Below are 12,783 nucleotides of genomic sequence, written 5' to 3'. Positions count from 1 at the left end.
TGGTTTATGTTTGATGGTTTGTGATTGATGGTTTATGTTTGATGGTTTATGTTTGATGGTTTATGTTTGATGGTTTATGTTTGATGGTTTATGTTTAATGTTTATGTTTGATGGTTTATGTTTGGTGGTTTATGTTTGATGGTTTGTGATTGATGGTTTATGTTTGATGGTTTATGATTGATGGTTTATGTTTGATGGTTTATGTTGATGTTTTATGTTTGATGGTTTATGTTTGATAGTTTATGATTGATGGTTTATGTTTGATGGTTTATGATTGATGGTTTATGTTTGATGGTTTATGTTTGATGGTTTGTGTTTGATGGTTTGTGTTTGATGGTTTATGTTTGATGGTTTATGTTTGATGGTTTATGATTGATGGTTTATGTTTGGTGGTTTATGTTTGATGGGTTTGTGATTGATGGTTTATTGTTGATGGTTTGTGTTTGATGGTTTGTGTTTGATGGTTTATGTTTGATGGTTTATGTTTGATGGTTTATGATTGATGGTTTATGTTTGGTGGTTTCTGTTTGATGGTTTGTGATTGATGGTTTATGTTTGATGGTTTATGTTTGATGGTTTATGTTTGATGGTTTATGTTTGGTGGTTTATGTTTGATGGTTTGTGATTGATGGTTTATGTTTGATGGTTTATGTTTGATGGTTTATGTTTGATGGTTTATGTTTGATGGTTTATGTTTAATGGTTTATGTTTGATGGTTTATGTTGATGGTTTGTGATTGATGGTTTATGTTTGATGGTTTATGATTGATGGTTTATGTTTGATGGTTTATGTTTGATGGTTTATGTATGATGGTTTCATGTTTGATGGTTTATGATTGATGGTTTATGTTTGATGGTTTATGTTTGATGGTTTATGTTTGGTGGTTTATGTTTGATGGTTTTGTGATTGATGGTTTATGTTTGATGGTTTATGATTGATGGTTTATGTTTGATGGTTTATGTTTGATGGTTTATGTTTGATGGTTTATGTTTGATAGTTTATGATTGATGGTTTATGTTTGATGGTTTATGATTGATGGTTTATGTTTGATGGTTTATGTTTGATGGTTTGTGTTTGATGGTTTGTGTTTGATGGTTTATGTTTGATGGTTTATGTTTGATGGTTTATGATTGATGGTTTATGTTTGGTGGTTTATGTTTGATGGTTTGTGATTGATGGTTTATTGTTGATGGTTTGTGTTTGATGGTTTGTGTTTGATGGTTTATGTTTGATGGTTTATGTTTGATGGTTTATGATTGATGGTTTATGTTTGGTGGTTTATGTTTGATGGTTTGTGATTGATGGTTTATGTTTGATGGTTTATGTTTGATGGTTTATGTTTGATGGTTTATGTTTGGTGGTTTATGTTTGATGGTTTGTGATTGATGGTTTATGTTTGATGGTTTATGTTTGATGGTTTATGTTTGATGGTTTATGTTTGATGGTTTATGTTTAATGGTTTATGTTTGATGGTTTATGTTTGATGGTTTGTGATTGATGGTTTATGTTTGATGGTTTATGATTGATGGTTTATGTTTGATGGTTTATGTTTGATGGTTTATGTTTGATGGTTTATGTTTGATGGTTTATGTTTGATGGTTTATGATTGATGGTTTATGTTTGATGGTTTATGTTTGATGGTTTATGTTTGATGGTTTATGTTTCATGGTTTATGATTGATGGTTTATGTTTGATGGTTTATGATTGATGGTTTATGTTTGATGGTTTATGATTGATGGTTTATGTATGGTGGTTTATTGGTGGTTTATTGGTGGTTTATTGGTGGTTTATTGGTGGTTTATTGTGGTTTATTGGTGGTTTGTTGGTGGTTTGTTGGTGGTTTATTGGTGGTTTATTGGTGGTTTATTGGTGGTTTATTGGTGGTTTATTGGTGGTTTATTGGTGGTTTATTGGTGGTTTATTGGTGGGTTATTGGTGGTTTATTGGTGGTTTATTGATGGTTTATTGGTGGTTTATTGGTGGTTTATTGGTGGTTTATTGGTGGGTGATTGGTGGTTTATTGGTGGGTTATTGGTGGGTCATTGGTGGTTTATTGGTGGTTTATTGGTGGGTTATTGGTGGTTTATTAGTGGTTTATTGGTGGGTTATTGGTGGTTTATTGGTGGTTTATTGGTGGGTTATTGGTGGTTTATTGGTGGTTTATTGGTGGGTTATTGGTGGTTTATTAGTGGTTTATTGGTGGGTTATTGGTGGTTTATTGGTGGTTTATTGGTGGTTTATTGGTGGTTTATTGGTGGGTTATTAGTGGTTTATTGGTGGTTTATTGGTGGTTTATTGGTGGTTTATTGGTGGTTTGTTGGTGGTTTATTGGTGGTTTATTGGTGGTTTATTGGTGGGTTATTGGTGGTTTATTGGTGGTTTATTGGTGGGTTATTGGTGGTTTATTGGTGGGTTATTGGTGGTTTATTGGTGGTTTATTGGTGGGTTATTGGTGGTTTATTGGTGGTTTATTGGTGGGTTATTGGTGGTTTATTGGTGGTTTATTGGTGGTTTATTGGTGGTTTATTGGTGGGTTATTAGTGGTTTATTGGTGGTTTATTGGTGGTTTATTGGTGGTTTATTGGTGGGTTATTGGTGGTTTATTGGTGGGTTATTGGTGGTTTATTGGTGGTTTATTGGTGGTTTATTGGTGGTTTATTGGTGGTTTATTGGTGGTTTATTGGTGGTTTGTTGGTGGTTTATTGGTGGTTTGTTGGTGGTTTGTTGGTGGTTTATTGGTGGTTTATTGGTGGTTTATTGGTGGGTTATTGGTGGTTTATTGGTGGTTTATTGGTGGGTTATTGGTGGTTTATTGGTGGTTTATTGGTGGGTTATTGGTGGTTTATTGGTGGTTTATTGGTGGGTTATTGGTGGTTTATTGGTGGTTTATTGGTGGGTGATTGGTGGTTTATTGGTGGGTGATTGGTAGTTTATTGGTGGGTGATTGGTGGTTTATTGGTGGGTGATTGGTGGTTTATTGGTGGTTTATTGGTGGTTTATTGGTTGTTTATTGGTGGTTTATTGGTGGTTTATTGGTGGTTTATTGGTGGGTTATTGGTGGGTTATTGGTGGGTGATTGGTGGTTTATTGGTGGTTTATTGGTGGTTTATTGGTGGGTTATTGGTGGTTTGTTGGTGGTTTATTGGTGGGTTATTGGTGGGTTATTGGTGGGTTATTGGTGGTTTATTGGTGGTTTATTGGTGGTTTATTGGTGGTTTATTGGTGGGTTATTGGTGGTTTGTTGGTGGTTTATTGGTGGTTTATTGGTGGTTTATTGGTGGTTTATTGGTGGTTTATTGGTGGTTTATTGGTGGTTTATTGGTGGTTTATTGGTAGTTAATTGGTGGTTTATTGGTGGTTTATTGATGGTTTATTGGTGGTTTATTGGTGGTTTATTGGTGGGTGATTGGTGGGTTATTGGTGGGTGATTGGTGGTTTATTGGTGGTTTATTGGTGGTTTATTGGTGGTTTATTGGTGGTTTATTGGTGGGTGATTGGTAGTTTATTGGTGGTTTATTGGTGGTTTATTGGTGGTTTATTGGTGGTTTATTGGTGGTTTATTGGTGGGTGATTGGTGGTTTATTGGTGGTTTATTGGTGGTTTATTGGTGGTTTATTGGTGGGTGATTGGTGATTTATTGGTGGGTGATTGGTGGTTTATTGGTGGTTTATTGGTGGGTGATTGGTGGTTTATTGGTGGGTGATTGGTGGTTTATTGGTGGTTTATTGGTGGGTGATTGGTGGTTTATTGGTGGGTGATTGGTGGTTTATTGGTGGTTTATTGGTGGTTTATTGGTGGTTTATTGGTGGGTTATTGGTGGTTTATTGGTGGTTTATTGGTGGTTTATTGGTGGGTGATTGGTGGTTTATTGGTGGTTTATTGGTGGTTTATTGGTGGTTTATTGGTGGTTTATTGGTGGTTTATTGGTGGTTTATTGGTGGTTTATTGGTGGGTGATTGGTGGTTTATTGGTGGTTTATTGGTGGTTTATTGGTGGTTTATTGGTGGGTGATTGGTGATTTATTGGTGGGTGATTGGTGGTTTATTGGTGGTTTATTGGTGGGTGATTGGTGGTTTATTGGTGGGTGATTGGTGGTTTATTGGTGGTTTATTGGTGGGTGATTGGTGGTTTATTGGTGGGTGATTGGTGGTTTATTGGTGGTTTATTGGTGGTTTATTGGTGGTTTATTGGTTGTTTATTGGTGGTTTATTGGTGGTTTATTGGTGGTTTATTGGTGGTTTATTGGTGGGTGATTGGTGGGTGATTGGTGGTTTATTGGTGGTTTATTGATGATCTATGTTTGATGGTTTATGTTTGGTGGGTGACGGGTGGTTTATTGGTGGTTTATTGGTGGTTTATTGATGGTTTATTGGTGGTTTATTGGTGGTTTATTGATGGTTTATTGGTGGTTTATTGGTAGTTAATTGGTGGTTTATTGGTGGTTTATTGATGGTTTATTGGTGGTTTATTGGTGGTTTATTGGTGGTTTATTGGTGGGTGATTGGTGGGTTATTGGTGGGTGATTGGTGGTTTATTGGTGGTTTATTGGTGGTTTATTGGTGGGTGATTGGTGGTTTATTGGTGGTTTATTGGTGGTTTATTGGTGGTTTATTGGTTGTTTATTGGTGGTTTATTGGTGGGTGATTGGTGGTTTATTGGTGGTTTATTGGTGGTTTATTGGTGGTTATTGGTGGTTTATTGGTGGTTTATTGGTGGGTGATTGGTGGTTTATTGGTGGTTTATTGGTGGTTTATTGGTGGTTTATTGGTGGTTTATTGGTGGTTTATTGGTGGTTTATTGGTGGGTGATTGGTGATTTATTGGTGGGTTATTAGTGGTTTATTGGTGGTTTATTGGTGGTTTATTGGTGGGTGATTGGTGGTTTATTGGTGGGTGATTGGTGGTTTATTGGTGGTTTATTGGTGGTTTATTGGTGGTTTATTGGTGGTTTATTGGTGGGTGATTGGTGGTTTATTGGTGGTTTATTGGTGGTTTATTGGTTGTTTATTGGTGGTTTATTGGTGGTTTATTGGTGGTTTATTGGTGGGTGATTGGTGGGTTATTGGTGGGTGATTGGTGGTTTTTTGCTGGTTTATTGGTGGTTTATTGGTGGGTGATTGGTGGTTTATTGGTGGGTGATTGGTGGGTTATTGGTGGGTGATTGGTGGTTTATTGGTGGTTTATTGGTGGTTTATTGGTGGGTGATTGGTGGTTTATTGGTGGGTGATTGGTGGTTTATTGGTGGGTGATTGGTGGTTTATTGGTGGTTTATTGGTGGTTTATTGGTGGGTGATTGGTGGTTTATTGGTGGTTTATTGGTGGTTTATTGATGGTTTATTGGTGGTTTATTGGTGGTTTATTGGTGGTTTATTGGTGGTTTATTGGTGGGTGATTGGTGGTTTATTGGTGGGTGATTGGTGGTTTATTGGTGGTTTATTGATGATCTATGTTTGATGGTTTATGTTTGGTGGGTGACGGGTGGTTTATTGGTGGTTTATTGGTGGTTTATTGATGGTTTATTGGTGGTTTATTGGTGGTTTATTGATGGTTTATTGGCAGTTCATGTTTGTCGGTTGTTTGGTTGGTCGCTGTTCCAGGTTTGGTTCCAAAACGCCAGAGCCAAGTTCAGACGAAATTTGCTGAGGCAGGAGAGTGGGGGTGGGGCCTCCGTGCCGGGGGGCGGGTCCTCAGCGCCGGGGGGCGGGGCGTCGGGTCAGGAGGGTGGAGCCTCGTCGATCGGGGGCGGGGCCTCGGCTCTAGGAGGCGGGGCCATGGGCGCACAGTGTCCAGGTGAGGAGGGATGCATGTGTGTGTCTGTGTGTGTGTCTGTGTGTGTGTGTGTCTCTGTGTGTGTGTCTGTGTGTGTGTCTGTGTGTGTCTGTGTATGTGTGTCTGTGTGTGTGTGTCTGTGTGTGTGTGGCTGTGTGTGTGTGTGTCTGTGTGTGTGTGTCTGTGTGTGTGTGTCTGTGTGTCTGCGTGTGTTTGTGTGTGTGTCTGTGTGTGTGTCTCTGTGTATGTGTCTGTGTGTGTGTCTGTGTGTCTGTGTGTGTGTGTCTGTGTGTGTGTGTCTCTGTGTATGTGTGTGTGTCTGTGTGTGTGTCTGTGTGTGTTTGTGTATGTGTGTGTGTCTGTGTGTGTTTGTGTCTGTGTGTGTGTCTGTGTGTCTGTGTGTGTGTTAGCGCTACGCTGCACTACGAACACGGCGACCCGGGTTCGACTCCCGTTCACGGCCAACGCCACCGGTAACGATTACCTGGACCGGTCCTGGGCCTCCCCTAGGTCGACTCGGCCTCAAATGAGTACCTGGTGTAGCGGTGTAGCAGTGTAGTCAACATCGCTAGCACTAGGAGAGACAAAGGCGGCCGGGCGTGGTGCTGGCCACCCACCCCCTCGTGTGTGTGTAGCCACAGTGCCGGTAGCCTTCATAGACGCTCGCTAACAGCACTTGCCCCTACAGTCTGTTACAGGCTACACGGGGGGGCTTTGTCAGGGCTTTGGGCCGAATCGTCATCATCAGCCAGGATCAATCCGCTGCTGGATGACGGCCGCTGTAACGATGATGATAAAACTGTGAATGACAAAACTGTTAGTAGCGTGTTTCAGCAGCAGTGTCTATGTACTACACACACCACACACAGACAAAGCTACCCCAGGTAGCCTCTAGCAGGGCTGTAGGGGCAAGTGCTGCTAGTAGCGAGTAGCAGCAGCAGTGTCTATGTACTACACACACCACACACAGACAAAGCTCCCCCAGGTAGCCTCCAGCAGGTCTGTAGGGGCAAGTGCCGTTAGTAGCGTGTTTCAGCAGCAGTGTCTATGTACTACACACACCACACACACAGACAAAGCTCCCCCAGGTAGCCTCTAGCAGGGCTGTAGAGGCAAGTGCTGCTAGTAGCGAGTAGCAGCAGCAGTGTCTATGTACTACACACACCACACACAGACACAGCTCCCCCAGGTAGCCTCCAGCAGGGCTGTAGGGGCAAGTGCCGTTAGTAGCGTGTTTCAGCAGCAGTGTCTATGTACTACACACCACACACACAGACAAAGCTCCCCCAGGTAGCCTCTAGCAGGGCTGTAGGGGTAGCTCAACCAAGTGCCTTTGGAAACCTCATTTGCCAGTAACAAAATATGATAATTGGTTTTTTACCCTTTTATCTGTTACTGGCAAACGAGGTTTTTCCAATGTTGTGTAAATGCTTGACCCCGAGCTCTCATAGTCTGATGGTGCATTGTCTTTGAGTTGTGTGACGCCTTTTGGCGTCTTCTGGTCCAACACCAACGTGAGACTAAGGGCCTCTAAAGAAAGCTGTCTCGGGTGTGGACCAATCAAATTCAAGGACAGTGCCACATACATTATCAGAGTTTGTGTTATTTTTTGTTTGCATTCTGACCGCAGGTATTGTGGTCAATGTAAACATGACTCCTTGTTAAAAAGGTGTCAGTTTTGTTGCCAGATAAAAGGATAGAACCAAAGAGTACGAATCCTTGCAGTCATGAAAGCTTCAAGTCTAGAAAGAGCTTCATAGCCCATCAGATTCCTCCTGTACCGGAGGAATTTCCATCTGGTACAGATACGACGGGAGGCTGATCGATGCCCGGGTGCGGTCAAGGGATGGCTCCCTATTGCTCAACCACGTTATGTATCTCGATGATTTGGTAATAGCTGCTCACTCAGAGGAGGAGTTGGAGACGCTGCTGCTGAGACTGGAGCATGCCACTAAGAGGTGGGGCCTTACCATCAGCCCCACCAAAACTAAGCACCTGCCTGGGTATTTTGTACCATCGGACAGTCCACCCCCACAACTCCCAATCGGTGATGGGGCAGTTGTGGAGAGAGTGGAGAGTTTCCCATACCTGGGCAGTGTGCTTATGACTGGCTCCAGTTTAACAGCAGAGGTCTCACTCCGAATCAGTCGAGCGGCAATATCTTTTCATCGGTTGCGTAACGCTGTGTGGAAGCTACCTGGTCTGTCGCTCCACACGAAGGTTGGAATCTTCTCAGCCACAGTCATTCCCTCCCTTCTCTATGCTTGCGAAACGTGGACCCCCCCTAATAGAACATCTGCGCTGGTTAGAAACATTTAGGCTGGCCTGCCTACGATCCATCCTGGGTTTAACCAGACTGGATTGTGTGAGGAGCTCACAAATCCTTTAAAGATCTGGGCAGGGTCCCATCGGTGAGCTCCTCCGGCAGGCAAGGCTGCGATGGCTGGGTCATGTAGCCCGCATGCCCAGCCACCGCATGCCGAAACAGCTTTTGTTCGGCCGGATCGAGGGGGCTAAACGGGCGCGGCACGGGCTAGAGAAGAGATGGAGTGATGTGGTACAGGAGGACGTGGAGCTGAGTGGACTTGCCGATGACTGGTACCAGCGGTGTCAAGATCGGACTCTGTGGAGGAGGCTCGTGAAGGACGCTACTGGGCAGTTGGAGGCAGTCGCCCTCCAACAACAACGGAGGGCGGAGGAGCGACGCTCAGAACAACGAGCGGAGCGCCGGGTGGCTAAAGCACAGCGGGTTGGCACAGTAGGGGGCACAGGTGGTGCATCAGCCAGTCATCTCAGTCAGTCGACCCGTGGCACCTGCTGGGTCTGCCCCGTGACCTCCTCCTCCTGCACCTAGCCTGGCACAGCAGTCAACCCATGGCACCTGCTGGGTCTGTCCCGTGACCTCCTCCTCATGCACCTAGCCTGGCACAGCAGTACAACCCATGGCACCTGCCTCGAAGTGCACCTAGCCTGGCACAGCAGTACAACCCATGGCACCTGCCTCGAAGTGCACCTAGCCTGGCACAGGCCTCATTGTTGGGGGGGGGGGTTGCGTGCGTGGTGGAGTGGGGGGTGGACCACTGTTCTCTGTTTCTGTCCACGTGACCACATTGCAGGCATGGGCGGAGCCTCGGATCACCTTCCCAGCATGCACGGCGGCGGAGGGGGCGGTGTCGGAATCGCGGGAGAACCGAGAAACATTCTCAACAACAACATCAACATTAACAACAACAACAACATCAACAACATCAACAACAACAACAACAGCAGCAGCAGCAACATGAACAACAGCAGCAGCAGCAGCAACAGCGGTGGCGGCTGCCCCAAACCAGGGGGCCGTGACGTCACGTGCTCCCCCCCTGCCCACGTGATCGCCCCGCCAATGGCGGCCCTGCTAGGGGGCGTCACCGCGGCCCTGCAGCTCCACCCGGGGGGCCTCGGTGGCAGCCAGGGGGCGGGGCTCGGCGGCCAGGGGGCGGGGCTCGGCGGCCAGGGGGCGGGGCCCGGGGCGGGGCCCGGGCCAGGTGGCAATCAGGGGGCGGGGCTCGGTAGCCAGGGGGCGGGGCTCGGTGGCCACGGGGCGGGGCTCGGTAACCAGGGGGTGGGGTCTAGTCACCAGGGGGCGGGGTCCGGTAACCATGGGGCGGGGCTCGGTAGCCGTGGGGCGGGGGGCGGTGGTAACCAGGGGGTGGGGCTCGGCGGTATCCAGGGGGCGGGGCTGGCGGAGGTGGGCGGGCCCCAGGGCCCCGTCGCGGTGGCTTCTGGGGGAAGTTCTGCAACGCGGAGCCCCGCGGCGACCATCACGGACCTCTTCTGACGTCACAGTCAGTCGGTGACGTCACCAGCAGTAGCAGCAGCATCAGCAACATCAGCAGCAGCATCAGCAACATCAGCAGCAGCATCGTCATCAATAGCAGCAACATCATCGTAATGAATATCATCTTCATCAACATAATCAAAATCATCTTCATCAACATCATCATAATCAATATCATCTTCATCAACAAAATCAAAATCATCTTCATCAACATCATCATAATCAATATCATCTTCATCAACATAAGCAAAATCATCTTCATCAACATCATCATAATCAATATCATCTTCATCAACATAATCAAAATCATCTTCATCAACATCATCATAATCAATATCATCTTCATCAACATCATCATAATCAATATCATCTTCATCAACATAATCAAAATCATCTTCATCAACATCATCATAATCAATATCATCTTCATCAACAAAATCAAAATCATCTTCATCAACATCATCATAATCAATATCATCTTCATCAACAAAATCAAAATCATCTTCATCAACATCATCGTAATCAATATCATCTTCATCAACATAATCAAAATCATCTTCATCAACATCATCATAATCAATATCATCTTCATCAACAAAATCAAAATCATCTTCATCAACATCATCATAATCAATATCATCTTCATCAACATAAGCAAAATCATCTTCATCAACATCATCATAATCAATATCATCTTCATCAACATAATCAAAATCATCTTCATCAACATCATCATAATCAATATCATCTTCATCAACATAATCAAAATCATCTTCATCAACATCATCATAATCAATATCATCTTCATCAACATAATCAAAATCATCTTCATCAACATCATCATAATCAATATCATCTTCATCAACAAAATCAAAATCATCTTCATCAACATCATCATAATCAATATCATCTTCATCAACATAATCAAAATCATCTTCATCAACATCATCATAATCAATATCATCTTCATCAACATAATCAAAATAATCTTCATCAACATCATTATAATCAATATCATCTTCATCAACATAATCAAAATCATCTTCATCAACATCATCATAATCAATATTATCTTCATCAACATAATCAAAATCATCTTCATCAACATCATCATAATCAATATCATCTTCATCAACATAATCAAAATCATCTTCATCAACATCATCATAATCAATATCATCTTCATCAACATCATCATAATCAATATCATCTTCATCATCATAATCAATATAATCAACATCACCATCATCATCATAATCAATATCATCTTCATCAACATCATCATAATCAATATCATCAACATCACCATCATAATCAATATTATCTTCATCAACATCATAATCAATATCATCAACATCATCATCATAATCAATATCATCTTCATCATCATCATCATAATAAATATCATCTTCATCAACATCATTATAATCAAAATAATCAACATCATCATCTAGGAATAGGTTTTACCCATAATCAATAACATCTTCATCACCATCATAACCAATATCATCTTCATCAACATCATCATAATCAATATCATCAACATCACCATCATCATCATAATCAATATCATCTTCATCACCATCATAATCAATATCATCTTCATCAACATCATCATAATCAATATCATCAACATCACCATCATCATAATCAATATCATCTTCATCAACATAATCATAATCAATATCATCTTCATCATCATAATCAATATCATCATCATAATCAATATCTTCATCAACATCATTATAATCAATATCATCAACAACATCATTATAACGGTCATCATGGTGATCGTGATCATGATCATCGTGATAATGTAAATGATGATGATCGGGATCATGATGATGATCGTGATGATGTAGATGATGATGATCGTGATGATTAGTATACTTTAACGGTGATCATGATCATCGTGATAATGTAGATGATGATCGCGATCATGATGATGATCGTGATGATGTAGATGATGATGATCGTGATGATGATGAGTATACTGTAACGATGATCGTGTATATGATCATTGTGATAATGTAGATGATCATCGTGATAATGTAGATGATGATCGTGATAATGTAGATGATGATGATCGTGATGATGTAGATGATGATCGTGATGAAGATTAGTAAACTGTAACGATGATCGTGTATATGATCATCGTGATAATGTAGATGATGATCGTGATAATGTAGATGATGATGATCGTGATGATGTAGATGATGATGATCGTGATGATTATTAGTATACTGTAACGATGATTGTGATCATGATCATCGTGATAATGTAGATGATGATCGTGATCATGATGATGATCGTGATGATGTAGATGATGATGTTGATGATCGTGATGATTATTATTTAACATGTAATGAAGATCGTGATGATGATGACTATTATACTGTAATGATGATCGTGATCATGATGATAACCATGATGATCGTGATCATGTAGATGATGATCGTGATGTTGTTGATGATGATGATTGTCGTGATATTCGTGATCATGATGATGATAATACTGTAATGATGAGTGTCATGGTGGTGATGACGATGATGATGTAACTATGACGATGATGATGTAACCATGACGATGATGATGTAACCATGACGATGATGATGTATCTATGACGATGATGATGATGTAACCATGACGATGATGATGTAACCATGACGATGATGATGATGTAACCATGACGATGATGATGATGTAACCATGACGATGATGTAACCACGATGATGATGTAACCATGACGATGATGATGTAACCATGACCATGATGATGTAACCATGACGATGATGTATCTATGACGATGATGATGATGATGTAACCATAACGATGATGATGTAACCATGACGATGATGATGATGTAACCATGACGATGATGATGATGTAACCATGACGATGATGATGTAACCATGATGATGATGATGTAACCGTGACGATGATGATGTAACCATGACGACGATGATGTATCTATGACGATGATGATGTATCTATGATGATGTTGATGATGTACCCATTACAATGATGATGAAACTGTAACGATGAGTGTCATGATGATGATATTGATGATGGTGTGATGGTGGTGATGATGGTGATGATGATATTGATGATGATGATGATATTGATGATGATGATGATGTTGATGGTGATGATGATATTGATGATGATGTTGATGGTGAAGATGATGGTGATGATGGT

The 12,783-nt window shown here is 41.9% G+C and overlaps 1 protein-coding gene across 1 annotated transcript in view; it reads left to right on the top strand.

The window, feature by feature from the left end:
* Positions 1-9,585, top strand: part of LOC116937217 (uncharacterized) — a 91,992-nt gene extending 82,407 nt beyond the window's left edge. Inside the window, exons 3-4 of the mRNA XM_076055743.1 lie at positions 5,597-5,789; positions 8,885-9,585. Coding sequence (XP_075911858.1) covers positions 5,597-5,789; positions 8,885-9,585 — 894 coding nt within the window. The remainder of the gene's footprint in view (positions 1-5,596; positions 5,790-8,884) is intronic.
* Positions 9,586-12,783: the final 3,198 nt, after the last annotated feature.

Source organism: Petromyzon marinus, chromosome 72 (genome assembly GCF_048934315.1).
Source record: "Petromyzon marinus isolate PM22_M1 ecotype Great Lakes invasive population chromosome 72, UKy_Petmar_22M1.pri1.0, whole genome shotgun sequence".
Lineage (NCBI taxonomy): Eukaryota > Metazoa > Chordata > Hyperoartia > Petromyzontiformes > Petromyzontidae > Petromyzon > Petromyzon marinus.
This window is presented reverse-complemented; position numbering and strand designations above follow the sequence as displayed.